The sequence below is a fragment of the Schistocerca nitens genome, chromosome 4 (assembly GCF_023898315.1).
Source record: "Schistocerca nitens isolate TAMUIC-IGC-003100 chromosome 4, iqSchNite1.1, whole genome shotgun sequence".
NCBI classification, from domain to species: Eukaryota; Metazoa; Arthropoda; class Insecta; order Orthoptera; family Acrididae; genus Schistocerca; species Schistocerca nitens.
In genome coordinates this window covers 779,647,957-779,661,661 of record NC_064617.1, presented here as the reverse complement: position 1 = coordinate 779,661,661, position 13,705 = coordinate 779,647,957, and the positions used below count along the sequence as shown (strand labels likewise).

At 41.5% G+C, this 13,705-nt stretch overlaps 2 protein-coding genes across 2 annotated transcripts in view; one reads left to right on the top strand and one right to left on the bottom strand.

Annotated features, from left to right (window-relative positions):
- LOC126253150 (MAPK regulated corepressor interacting protein 2-like) overlaps positions 1 to 12,728 on the bottom strand; it is a 61,261-nt gene extending 48,533 nt beyond the window's left edge. Inside the window, exon 1 of the mRNA XM_049954295.1 lies at positions 12,462 to 12,728. Coding sequence (XP_049810252.1) covers positions 12,462 to 12,466 — 5 coding nt within the window. The 5' untranslated portion in view covers positions 12,467 to 12,728. The remainder of the gene's footprint in view (positions 1 to 12,461) is intronic.
- Positions 12,729 to 12,901: 173 nt separating this feature from the next.
- The window catches only part of LOC126253149 (uncharacterized), a 49,059-nt gene continuing 48,255 nt past the window's right edge, over positions 12,902 to 13,705 (top strand). Inside the window, exon 1 of the mRNA XM_049954294.1 lies at positions 12,902 to 13,017. Coding sequence (XP_049810251.1) covers positions 12,987 to 13,017 — 31 coding nt within the window. The 5' untranslated portion in view covers positions 12,902 to 12,986. The remainder of the gene's footprint in view (positions 13,018 to 13,705) is intronic.

The following is a 13,705-nucleotide window of genomic DNA, read 5'->3' as shown; positions in this document are numbered from 1 at the left end:
CCTATCACACCCCGCGGCCAACCATACAGTTTGAACGTCCTAACTCAAACTGTTCAGAAGTTATGATGATTTTATTTCGTATGGTTCAATAATTGCCACCTTGTATGAACAGCAAGGATCCCAATGTATTTCTATGGTGTTTTTCTACAGCTGTCAATAAGTCTCCATCGAAGATAATATGAGTAGTTTTCTCTACATTTAATTCCTCCATCCAGTCAAAAATTTTGATATTTATGGTTGTTCTTTCATTAATAAGCACTGATTTCTTGGACTGGTGGCTCTGAGGATGTCATCTGAGAAGAGCGCAAGTTGGGTTTTGCACAGTGATTTATTCAGTTATTTTTACTGATGAGTAATACTTTGGATTTGATGTCCTTATCATAACAGTTACAGGATATTACACACTTTGGATTTGATGTCCTTATCATAACAGTTACAGGATATTACACCTCTTGTAAAGAATGGCACACAAAGAATGATATAACTTCAATAAATTATCTGATACCAATGATGATGCCTTTCCACTTCTGCCTACAGTGCTCAAAACAATAGAGTATGTTTTTTAACCGGGGATAGGTCAAATTCAACCAAAGCAACAATAATTACTGTTCATTAATTTGTAGTGTGGCCAACTTTAACAGTCAACAAATGTTTAAACCTGTCTGGCATTAAATAAGAACACCCACCGTTTGTTGCAACAACAAGTGAACTGTGTCTTATTGTTATAACTTCAAGTTGAACAAATATATTTCAAGGAAGATGCAATACATGAAAGTCACAGATCAAGTAAACAGAATAAGACGTGTGTACACTTTAACAGTCAAATCATAACTGAGTCCGAGTCTAGCGGCCGCTGGCTGGCTGCCCGCTTAGGTGGCGCTGCTGCTGCATGGCTGGCAGACAGCGCCGCATGTAGAGGACGCGCGTAACTGCGCGGCGGCACTTTGAAAGATCGGCGAGTCACAACACTTTCCCCCCTTTGAAGTTTTTGCACAGGTCTTGATGGAGGTGGCCTGTAGATTGCTAACGTCCATAGTTGTTGTTTGACTGGCCATAAAGTCTCGAGGAGGAGGCTTCCCGTACGGACAGAAGTGTCCCCGATAATAACGGGTCGAGATGATAGGAGACTTCGGGGCCCCATGCACCAATCGGCCTGTTGCACCAAGTCCGGTTGTTATAACAGGAGAGATGGGCGATGTGTCCACGTCCTTAGGAGAAGGAGGCGAGTAGAGTTGCTCCGACAGATGATGGTCATCTGGTTCCTGCATGGGCACGTCTCCTGGTGGCGTCAGTTCTTGTGCTGGCACTGATATGATGGTGAGAGGACTGCGTTGTGAGTAATGAGAGATTCCAGTATCCCGAGCGTCAGGTAGAGCCGAAGGTGGTGTAGCGGCATCCGGAACAGGCGTTGCCGGCACACGAGGCCGAAGCTGGTCCGAATGACGCATTGCAACACCCGTGTCCGTTTGGATTTCATACAGGCATTGGCCATGGTGTCGTAAGATGCGGCCAGGACTCCATTTTGGTCACCTGCCATATCCCCGTACCCATACAAGGTCGTCGGCGAAGGCACCCGCGGACGTGAGGTGGAAGGCCGCAGAAGATGAAGTAGCGTGCGGGGCTGTCGGCCATGTAAGACCTCAGCCGGGCTGCGGTCACCCATGAGGGTGAAACGGTAAGAAGCCAGAAATTGGAGAAGCGCATCATGAGCAGGAGAAGAAGACAGGAGTTTCCTCATCTGAGCCTGAAATGTGCGGAACAGTCGTTCAGCCTCACCGTTTGACTGTGGATGGAACGGAGGGGCTGTGACATGCATGACACCGTGACGGGCACAAAAATCCACAAAATCGGAAGAGGCAAATTGCGAACCATTATCAGTAACAAGAGTAGAGGGAAGGCCTTCCAAAGAGAAAATGCGAGCTAGAGCATTGGTGGTTGCCACGGTAATAGGCGACGTGCAACAGACAATGAAAGGAAAGTTATGAGCAGGCGTCAATAACGAGAAGCCAATAAGTACCTAAAATAGCTCCTGCGAAGTCAGCATGAATACGCTCCCAGGGCTTCTCAGGCGAAGGCCTCAGTGACAAAGATGACTTCAGGGCGACAGCCTGTGACGTGCAAGGGCCGCAGGCAGCGACCATGTGTGCGATTTCAGAGTCAATGCCGGGCCAGTACACATGATGGCGCGCCAGAGATTTTGTGCAAGAGACATCCCAGTGCCCTTGGTGAAGGAAGGGCAAGACCGAAGCACGCAAAGATGCAGGTACCACAACATGCGGCGAAGCATTTTCGGTGGAAACGAGGATAACACCATCCCTAGCCGTGAGGCGGTAACGCAAAGCGTAGTAGTTCCGCAACGGATCAGAAGTCTTAGTGGACGGACAATCTGGCCAACCATTCTGAATACAGTGTAAAACCCGGGAGAGGGTAGGGTCAGAACCCATAGAAGCCACCAGCCGGTCCCCGGTGATGGGAAACCCGTCCACAACCCGCTGCTCGGCAACATCCAGGTGGAAACACAAACGTTCGTCCCTATCGAATGCCAGATCAGGACCCATGGGAAGGCGAGACAGTGCATCAGCATTCGCATGTTGAGCCGTCGGCCGGAAATGAATCTCATAATTGAAACGAGACAAGTAAAGAGCCCAATGCTGGAGGTGATGTGCAGCCTTGTCAGGAAGTGATGTTGATGGATGAAACAAGGAAACAAGTGGTTTGTGATCCGTAACAAGATGAAATTTGGATCCATAGAGAAAACACCAAACTTATGAAGAGCATAAATAATGGCCAAAGCTTCTTTTTCAATCTGAGAATACTTCTGTTGGGCATCCGTGAGCGTTTTGGAGGCATAAGCAATGGGTTGTTCAGAACCATCAGAAAAACGGTGCGCAAGGACTGCACTGACCCCGTATTGAGGCGTCCATGGCAAGAACAAGATGTTGGCCAGGTCAATAAGTAGCCAGGCATGGGGCCTGTTTCAGCATAGTCTTCAATTTCTGGAAAGCCGCATCGCATGACGCGGACCAGTGAAAAGGCACGTTTTTATGCAACAGGCGATGCAACGGCTGAGCCACCGAAGCAGCAAATGGTAAAAACTTGTGATAGTATGCTATTTTCCCCAAGAAGGCCTGCAGTTCCTTAACAGATGTAGGGTGAGGAAGGGCATCGATCGCAGCGACAGTTTGCTGAAGCGGACAAATACCATCCCGAGAGAGTTGAAACCCCAAGTACGTGATAGATGCCTGAAAAAATTTTGATTTCTGAAGATTACACTTAAGACCGGCAGTCTGTAAGACATGAAAAAGTGTGCGGAGATTTTGAAGATGTTCGTCAGTGGTGGAGCCAGTGACAACAACGTCGTCCTGGTAATTTATACACCCAGGGACAGTGAGCAATAATTGTTCCAAGAAGCGCTGAAAGAGAGCAGGGGCGCTGGCAACCCTGAATGGCAATCGTTGGTACTGATAGAGACCGAAAGGCATGTTAAGGACCAGAAACTGCCGGGAAGCAGCGTTGAGAGGAAGTTGATGATAAGCTTCTGACAGGTCAAGTTTAGAAAAATACTTGCCTGCAGCAAGTTAGTGAACAATTCTTCAGGTCGAGGCGAACGACAGATTTGTAAGATACCTCAGCATCAAATTGTCCCAAGAGAGAAATCTTCTGTTTATTGTAAGTCCGTAATTGTCTAGCGACAGGTGACAGGATTGGAGAACCCAACTGAAGATACGTCTGAGAATTGATGATAGCAGCAGCAGAACCAGTATCCACCTGCATGCGAACATCTCGACAAAGTATTTGGACAGTGAGAAATAACTTCCCTGAAAGGAAAAAAGTACAATTGACAGACAACACAGAATCAGAATCAGCGTCATGTTCATGAACATCATGTAAGCGGTCGGATTTGCAAACAGATGACACATGACCCTTTTTTTTGCATTTGTGACACATGGCCCAACGTTGTGGACAATCTTCTCGTGAATGTTTCGTAAAACACTGTGGACATGAAGGAAGTTGCCGTGGGTTTTGCTGCAGTTTCTTAGAGGTTTGTTTACGGTTAGGCTGAGGCTGCACTTGGGAGCGTACTGCAGCCACGTCGGCCAGCAGGGACACGCCACATGCTTCGTCAACATCGCACAGAGGTTGTATTTCCCCGACGTCGCCCCATGCCTCTATTTGCGCTCCAGCGGTGCGAGAAATTTCAAAACACTGAGCGATGGATAGGACTACATCTAGAGTTGGATTTGCCAACTGAAGGGCATGTTGCCTAACTTCTTTGTCGGGCGCCGATCAGATAATAGCATCCCGTACCATGGAATCAGCGTAGGATTCTTTGTGAACTTCAGTAACAAATTGACCCTTTCTACTGAGGCTGTGAAGTTCAGCAGCCCAACCGCGATAGGATTGATTCGGTTGTTTTTGACAACGATAAAAGGCAACACAAGAGGCTACCACAGGCGTTTGCTTTTGAAAACAGACGGACAGAAGTGAGCACAATTCAGCAAAGGACAAAGACGCAGGATCTTTCAAAGGAGACAATTGCGACAACAACTGATACATTTGAGGTGAAATCCATGAAAGAAACAAAGACTTACATGTTTGTTCGTCCGCGACATGAAATACCAAGAAGTGCTGTCAAAGATGTTTTTCGTAATCAGACCAGTCTTCCGCTGTCTCGTCATACAGGAAAAGGAGGTAGAGACAACGACGAGAGACGCCCTGCATTTGACACCTCAACGAAATCACGAATTGCATTTGTGAGAAGCATTTGCTGTTCAATGAGACATTGCAGTAGTTGTTCTAAAGTAGCCATGGAAACATGTGGGTCAGCGATGGAAAAGAAAAATCGCTACCTCGTCGCCAATTGTTATAACTTCAAGCTGAACAAATATATTTCAAGGAAGACACAATACATGAAAGTCACAGATCAAGTAAACAGAGTAAGACGTGTGTACACTTTAACAGTCAAATCATAACTGAGTCGGAGTCTAGCGGCCGCTGGCTGGCTGGCTGGCCGCTTAGGTGGCGCTGCTGCTGCATGGCTGGCAGACAGCACCGCATGTAGAGGACACGAGTAACTGCGCGGCGGCACTTTGAAAGATCGGCGAGTCACAACACTTATATCACTAATGTAGCAGAAAAAAGGAGTACAAACGCAGTGAAATATGTTAATGAAGCTATGTGTCAGTGTTGACTTCATTTCATGATGGAATATGTGGAACTCAGTACTGCAAAAACTTGTTATTATAGCTGTTTTGTACATTAAATGTAGGGCTGTTTATCATTGTTATACAAATGCTTGCAAATAATCTGACTTTGTCGAAAATGTAAACGAGTAGTAGGCCAAACATGTAACAATAAATATGAAGTTATCTCGACATTACTAGGTGAGATTTAACTTCTGAAACATGAATATGATGTGTTCTTGGGAATAAGTGAACCTTCAATATGTGACACACATCGTCTTCATTCCAATTTAAAACAAAGTGGAATAACCAGCAGACCTACTGGGTACAATTTGAAACCAGCAATTGTTAATGCCAATATTCTGTCAAACAATAATACTGCTGTCTCTCTCTCTCTCTCACACACACACACACACACACAGGAGAAAAGACTGGAAAAATCTTCAACTGCACAAAAATGGTTAGTGAAATTGATCTGATCAAATTACATTTTCCTGGAAACGTACAATTCTTTAACTTTATCTTCGATAAGAATAGAAGCAGAAGCAGGGGATTATAATTTGTGTCACAGCTGGGACTTGAACCTGGGTCTCCTGCTTACTAGGAAGATGTGCTAACCACAACACCAATGCAGCACTGTGGCTACCGTAGCTCTACGGACTACACTTGTTTAATGCCCTCCCTAATACAAACTTCAATTCACACCTTCAGCCCATTTTCCCTTTTTTTAGATCATCAGTAATGCCAAGGCTCTCTGACATTGGAAGAGCACCCCAGTTTTGTATGCAATATGTTATTATCTGACAGTCATGAGCATGGAAGTGCATCATTCTTAAAAGCTACATCTAATAACTACAGCACATCAGCAGTAGTTAAACCAATTGTATGGTTTGAGAATTTTATCAGGGAAATAATTGAACTCTCCAGGGACTTCACTTTGAATGACTTAATGGTAGTTATTGCAAGTTTCAATGACATAACAGAAACAAAACATATTTCAAAATGAGTGTACAGGGATTAATTTCAAGAATGAGTCATAGGAGTGTTACAGTGTACAATACCTTACAGACATGACAAGTCAGGAACAAACTACATGATATTTAGGCTTAATTATATCATAATCGATCTAGTCCATGCATGTGCTAATATCACTGTAAGCAACATGAACCACCATTTACAAAGATAAGACTACACAAAAGATCGGATGCACCTTAACATAAGAGGAAAACAGAAAACATATAGAAGTATTGCTACTTCTGCAAGGTGCAAATGACAAGGCGTGTACGGTTAAAGACAGCTGTCTCCCCAGTAAATTGCAAACAAATGATGAAAACAGTTTTGGGGCATGCTGTTCAGATGATAACTTTACCACAGCAAAATAGAAAGACATCAAAAACAACCCTGCACATATAAATTGTAAGTTGGCATCTCCAGCCCATGTTCATCTGTTAAAAGTATGTACCCAGTAAGTGAGTAAAAACAGCCAAGCTGTAAAGGCACTAAAAGCAAGTGCTCAGTCAGTGTGTGAAAACCATCAAACTGTAAAATTAAAAAGAACAAGCACCCAGTGCATGTGTGAAGGGAAACAAGCTGCTGTACATGTGTCTTCTAAAAAAAGATAAGTTCCAGAGAGGAGCAATGGTTTTTATGGCTGGCACCATGGAAATCACTTTGTCATCACCATCTGGATCCAACATGATCAAGAAACTAGCCATACATGTAAAAACACAATCTGCAGGTGACAGAAGACTACTAGCAAAGTGACCAAATAGGTGTGCTACTGTGCACAAATTCAGACCTACCACTTTGTGATGACAACTTATTATTTACAATGACAAACATCAGGTCTTTAAAATAAAACTGATGATGTCAGTGTTCTGTTAGGGATGAGCAAGCATATTACTTTATTTATTAATGAACACTTGTTAAGTACTGCCAGATTTTCACTTAGGGAAATACGGAAACGTCCGATCCCGCCCGTCTGCTTTGACCCATGACGTCACAAATATGGCGGACACGACCATAAACCACGATTCCAATATCGCGCATATAAAGTCGGTACGTACACATTATGAGGACGAAAATACATCGAAAAACAAACACACACACTTTCCAGAAAAAGCCTAATGACACTAACGGGACAAGCGTGGGAAATGGGGTGTTTTTGGGTGGGGGCAAACTAAATATAATCAAATTTAGACACCCACCCCCATACAAAACCACACAAAATGACACGAAAAAAACCGACATCACAAAACTCCCCAAATACCACTAAACACAATATCATCTGGAATCGGACACTTCCCTTGATCTATATAGCTCAGCAGCAGCTCCCGATCCCATAAATTAGGATCAAACATTTCCCTTGGCCTATAGAGCTCAAAAACATCTGATACCAATATCAACATACACAGCCACACATTGGGAACGAACACTTCCCTTGACCTGCGCACTGTTAATTTTATCCGTCATATCCATTCCTGAACAAAAACAACAACCAATTAATTTTACTAAAATTACCACACGATGTACAGCGAACAACACTAAATTAACCTTCACACAAAATCGTTAACTCACTGAAACAAATTCAACTACAAACACAGCCGACACTCGAACAATTCTGGATAATGAGCAAAAGCAAACTGAGCCCTTTACACCACACAAACGAAAACCCTGAACATACCACCAGAGAGCACAACAAACCACAACACGATGACATCTACAAACACGCCACACTCACAACCCAAACTCCGCGTCGTCATGACGTTACACACGACAACACCCTTACGTCACGGGTCAAAGCCGACGCGTGGGATTCGACGCTTCTGTCGACCATCACTTAGTACTGGAATATTGTAGATGAACACAAAACTATGGGAGCAGGAGGGAGGGGTGGGGATGCTCAATATATGTTAGTAGTGGGATAGACATTCATTACAGTGCCCTTTAATGTCAACAATTACTGTATAGGTAATGCACTGGAGACGGCAGCAATGTTACTGCCCATGTTAAACTTGTACTTGTGCCAGTATACTGCACACCAGATAGTGATATTTAAGAATTTGCACAGGCCTTAAAGAAACCGATTGCACACTTTGAGAAATTTCAATTTTTGATGACATTCAGTACATATTTCTGTACAGCGAAGGAGACCCTCCTAAACAACTTACAAGGGAAGGCCATGATTTTGGGATCACGGATTTACTTCAAACTTTGTACATCTTTGGTAGGCCATTAAAACAACATAATCTGCAAGTAGTAAGGTGCACTACTCTGGCAGTTCCAAGAAAATCACAAGAGAAGTTTTAGGTATCTATTATGAAATGAATGCATCTGTGCGTAGGTGACCGGACATTGGAGTTCATGGTGTTCAAGTGCTTGGCTTTTGAGCTTTATAAGGCAAACGTATATGAGGTACAATTCGACTCCTGCTCAACCTTAACTTTTAATCCATTTTTTTTTCTGTCACTGGTCATATTATTTAATTTATATGAGATTTGAGAGGTAATATGATTACAGAAAACCATGTGTATTTGCAAGAAGTTTCAGTGAAGTTCATGTTATTTGACTATTTACTATTTCTAATTAAGTTTAATTATTAGAACTAAGATATTTATAACTATTGACAAGTAAATGAAGAAATACAAAGAGTTTTCCTGAGCATGTAAGCCTGTCGTGATTTGCAAAATCCCTTACAAATGCAATCTGATAAGGTATCCAGAACTACTTTGCACCTAGACGCTTTGAGCTGCAAACACAGAGGCTCATAGTGATCAGATGTTGTTGCTCATGTAGCATGAATGAATAGTGTAGGGGCAATTTTTTTTGAATACCACAAAATTTACACTCATGCTACAAAAATGAAGGTTTGAACAGGATTTGAACCATCGCCTCGAATACTTTCATCTTAGGACGCTCGAACACTAACCAGCTGACCACCATGAACTCCAATGTCCAGCACCTATGTACAGATACATAAACCACATGATGAATGCATAAAACTTCTCTTCCAATTTTCTTGGAATTGCCAGAGTAGTGCACCTTACTACTTGCACATTACATTGTTTTAATGGCCTACTATAGGTGAACAAGGTTTGAAGTAAATCCATGACCCTAACATCATGGTCCCTCCTTGTTAGTCTGCTCAATATACTACAGTCACATGATCTGTGCTCTATTAAGGATATCGCAAAAAGACAATCTACAGGCCCTGATAACATAACTGCTAATTCTGAGACAAATCAAAACAAGAGGACCACCCTGTAGGTGAGCACACTGCCCAACACGACATCCTCCATTTCAATGACTGCTTCACAGCTTGTGCCACATGGATCCTTCCCACCAACACCAGCTTTTCTGAACTGCACATGTGGGAACGCTCCCTGCAATATATCCTACGTTCCTGTAACTGTCCTGGCCTCAACCTCCGTTAGTCATTTTCTCGTCCATTCTACCCTTTCCCTGTTCCCATTCCAGGACTAAACAGCCCTCATTCCACCAATGCACCCAGTCGTTTTACTTCTCTCCTTCTCCACTCCCCCCCCCCCACCTCGCCCCTGCCCACCGTCTCACCTCCCGACTGCACCAAACTACCCTACCCTCTCTCCATCTTGTATTTGCTTACTCCCCAGCAGCACTTCGCCCACCCCTACCTGTTATCCCTCCTCCTCCCCGCCCCAGCCTCCTCCTTACCTCCACCCAGTTGCGACTCCCATCATGCACTGCTGCTGTTGCTCGCAGTGTGGCTTCAGTTGCCAGAGGCTGCAGTTGTGTGTGTGTGTGTGTGTGTGTGTGTGTGTGTGTGTGTGTGTGTGTGTGTTTTTGTCTATTTTTATTGTTGGCCGAAAGCTTATATTGTGACAGTATTTTCATTGCGCCTATCTGCTACTCAGCATCTCCATTATATGGTGAGTGGCAACTTTCCTTTTTATAACAGTGTTATCCATAGAATTCTGCTAGAAAACACTACTGCTACAGTTTTAGAGGTTTACAGCTATGTTGATCAGATACTACCTGAGTGATAGAAAACGAATTGTAAAGTTCAATAATATGTCATCAAATGTCTTGGATATCACACACACAGGGTTCTGCATCTGGACCTTTACTCTTGATAATACATATAAATGATTTCCCCACCACTGTGCTGTGTAAATCTACACTCTATGCTGATAATACCACTTCTGTTACAGCTGGGGGAAAGACTTAGGAGCACTAAAGCAGGAAAGTACGGATCATCTTGGAGCAGCCAGTAAGTGGTTCCAAATCAATGAAATGCCTATTAATCATGAAAAGTGTTCGCTTCAGCTTATGTATTAAAGATAATGGCAATGACTGTACTTCAACTAAACTTCTTGGGATCCATCTTGACTCAAAGTTAACATGGAAGAGTCATACCGATTATACCTGTACTAAGTTAGCATGTGTTACATGTTCATTAGGTAAAATAAAGTCTGATGTTAGTGATAAGCTATTGCTCAATGCATACTACACCATTTTCCACATCCACTTGACATGTGCCATTTTGTTATATGGGAATACCACTGGAGTGAAAAAAGTTCTCATCTGGCAACAGAAGGCAATTATATGCATCCACAGAGTCAGGAACAATGAGCCTTGTACACTGTATTTAAGAAAACTGAAAGTGTCAACAGTTATGTCTCTCTTTATACAAATTGTCTAATACAAACAAGAGAGAACAAACACAGTCACAAGCTGCGACCATCTGCCCATCAACTTAACACATGTCTAAAACAGCAGATTGATGTCACAGTCGCTTGACTATAGAAAATTTGAGATAGTTACACATAATGGGGTTGCAACTATTGAACATGTTGCCAGTACAGGCACACTTTGTGTCACTGAGTTTGTTAAAAATACCTCACAGAAATGGCTTGCACAAAAGCATTTACACGATAGGGGAGTTTAAAATGTGCTCTAAAGATGACCTTAAATACTAATATAGGCTAGTTTCACTTGATTATATACATGAATATGTTTAATATATCATGTACTTTATAATGGACAATTTTGTTTATTGATAACCAAAATGAACTAAAATATCTTTTACACCACTTATGTGTACTCCACAAAATAGAAAATTGATTGCATTTTTAATGCTTGACGATGAATAACAAATGAATAAAAATTTCCGATATGTTTCTGAACAACATTCTGCACTCCTCAAGAACAGTAATCTCCATCTTTGTTAACAACAACTGGGGTGGAAGTGAGGATTGGGGAGGGAGCCAAGATGCAACACATGAACATATTGCTTAACAAAACCAAACATTACTTAGATTAGGCCTATTATTTAATGTGCTCCATTTACTATTTTACTAATACACTCTAAAATAATACTTCATGGAGTTTTTACAAGACTTGCTATTTTTACTGTGTACACCATTGCTTTAACTATATTGATCCATTAATGTCATAAAATACCTAATAACCTTCTGCACTCTACAACTCTGACATATTTGTAATGCACAACAATTATGTTACTCTGATGAGTGCATAAAATCTGTTACAGTCAATAGGCTGCATTATGAAAAAAGAATAAATATGTAAGTAAACTAGGTACTACCACACAGATGAAAGAATTTGTTGGTTATCATTTTATAAATATGAAATTTTTAAGTTGTATAGTTCTGTGGTAAGTGAGCAAAAAGTAGATAGTTAATTTCACAGCACAGTGAAACGAACTCTTCGACTCCTTGAACATCAAAAGACAATAATTACTGCAATTTCTAGATCACCCTTATTTGGAGATACTTAGCAAGAACTGGTTTTTTATGTAATCCCAGCATTTATAAGAATACCTTAAAATCTCGTGGCAATGAAGAAGGGCACTAGTATGATATTTTGAAATTAAATTAGGGTAACATCAAAATGTGGCAGTATATTACTGCTTAGTCACACAGCAATGTAAAAGTAAAATGTCCCCCATCAGATCATTTGACAAATACATCTATATCACATGGAACTAAATCCCTGTTTGAGATTGCATGTGGACTAGGACATCCATTTATTTACATTTTGAAACAAAGTTCAGAATTTAAGGCGACCGTGGCACCTCGTGTATTTCGCTTTCTTTCAACGGTATGGAAATAAAAAACTAGAACACTTAAATGCAGTGACCTAATTCGATGTAACTATCTCCTTCTTCGAAGAACGTGTTACATTAAAATTAAAATTCACTCAAAACATCACACTCGATCCTAATATTTCAGTAGGTATATAGAAAAAAAGAAAGAAATGAAGGGCTGAAGACAGATTTACCTCATGTCTGAAAAGGATAACGAATTATTTTTTATCCATCTGTGTCTGGACGCTTTGGTAGAAATCACGTCGCAGAGCAACAAATCACCACGCTTCCTCTGTTTCCTTTAGGCACAAAACAATGGCACTTTCTTGAATTGCGAGGCTTTGTTTATATTTACGAAGCTAGTTTGACATGAACATCTACCCCTCCCACTCCTTCATCCTTCCTCTGTCACTCCCGCTCTGACTCAGTCACTACTATTCACACGCTGCCAAGAGGGCGGGAAGAAACATATTTTACTCTTCAAATGTTCTTGTTGGGGAAATTGAATTTCAAGTAATAAATTACATCTTAATAAATCGAAAATAAGCATACAAGTTTTTTAGTGTTTGTGCAACAGCGATAAATAATGAGTGCATTCGCATTATAAAATATTTATCTCTGATGCTACCTTAAGTTATCCTTGGTTATTCGCAATAAACCTAACATCTTTTTCTGTAGCCAAAGTGACCGGTTGCGGGGGTGAAGAATTGAGTTTGAGGATGGCTGCAGCGGTGCAGAGTAGTAGGGGAGGTATAAACACCATCATATGTTTCGTGAAGTTTGCATTTTTAAAAATTATTCCATATTTAATGGTATTGAAGAAGTCAGTGTTAACAAGTGCGAAATATTGTTAGAGCCCTTCTACTAATTTTGTCTCGTGCAACTGCGTAATACCTTGTTATCAGCAACAAAAATGCGCTGTTTGTTGATTTGTAGCAGGCTTTTGGGAAATGAGGTGTCAAAATTACATGAAGAATACGTACAATTGCTGTTGTAACTCGAAAACTCACATCTACTGTTACCCCCACCTTCTTTGCGTGCCAGCTGCCGACTCCCGGGTTTAGTTGCGGTTAATATAGAGACTAACAACGTTAATTAGCACTGAGTTGTCAGCGTTGATATAATTTACCCCAACCCAAAAAACATTGTTTTTTTAATGAATATTAAAAACATGAAACACTATAATATTTAACTATGGAGATAATAGAGCCATCATATATGTTGAAGGCAACCATTTACTGTCTCAAAAATTTACATCATTATTACTGGGTTCTAACGTCCCTTGCACTCAGAAACACGACTAAATACTATTTGCACTTCCAGAGAAAAACTTAAAATTGATGTTGTTGCATTGAACGTTAAGTACAATTTCCTACTCTTCTGAAGCATACAGAAATGTATAGATCTTCATTAAATTCTTGGGCTCTTTTCTCTCTTA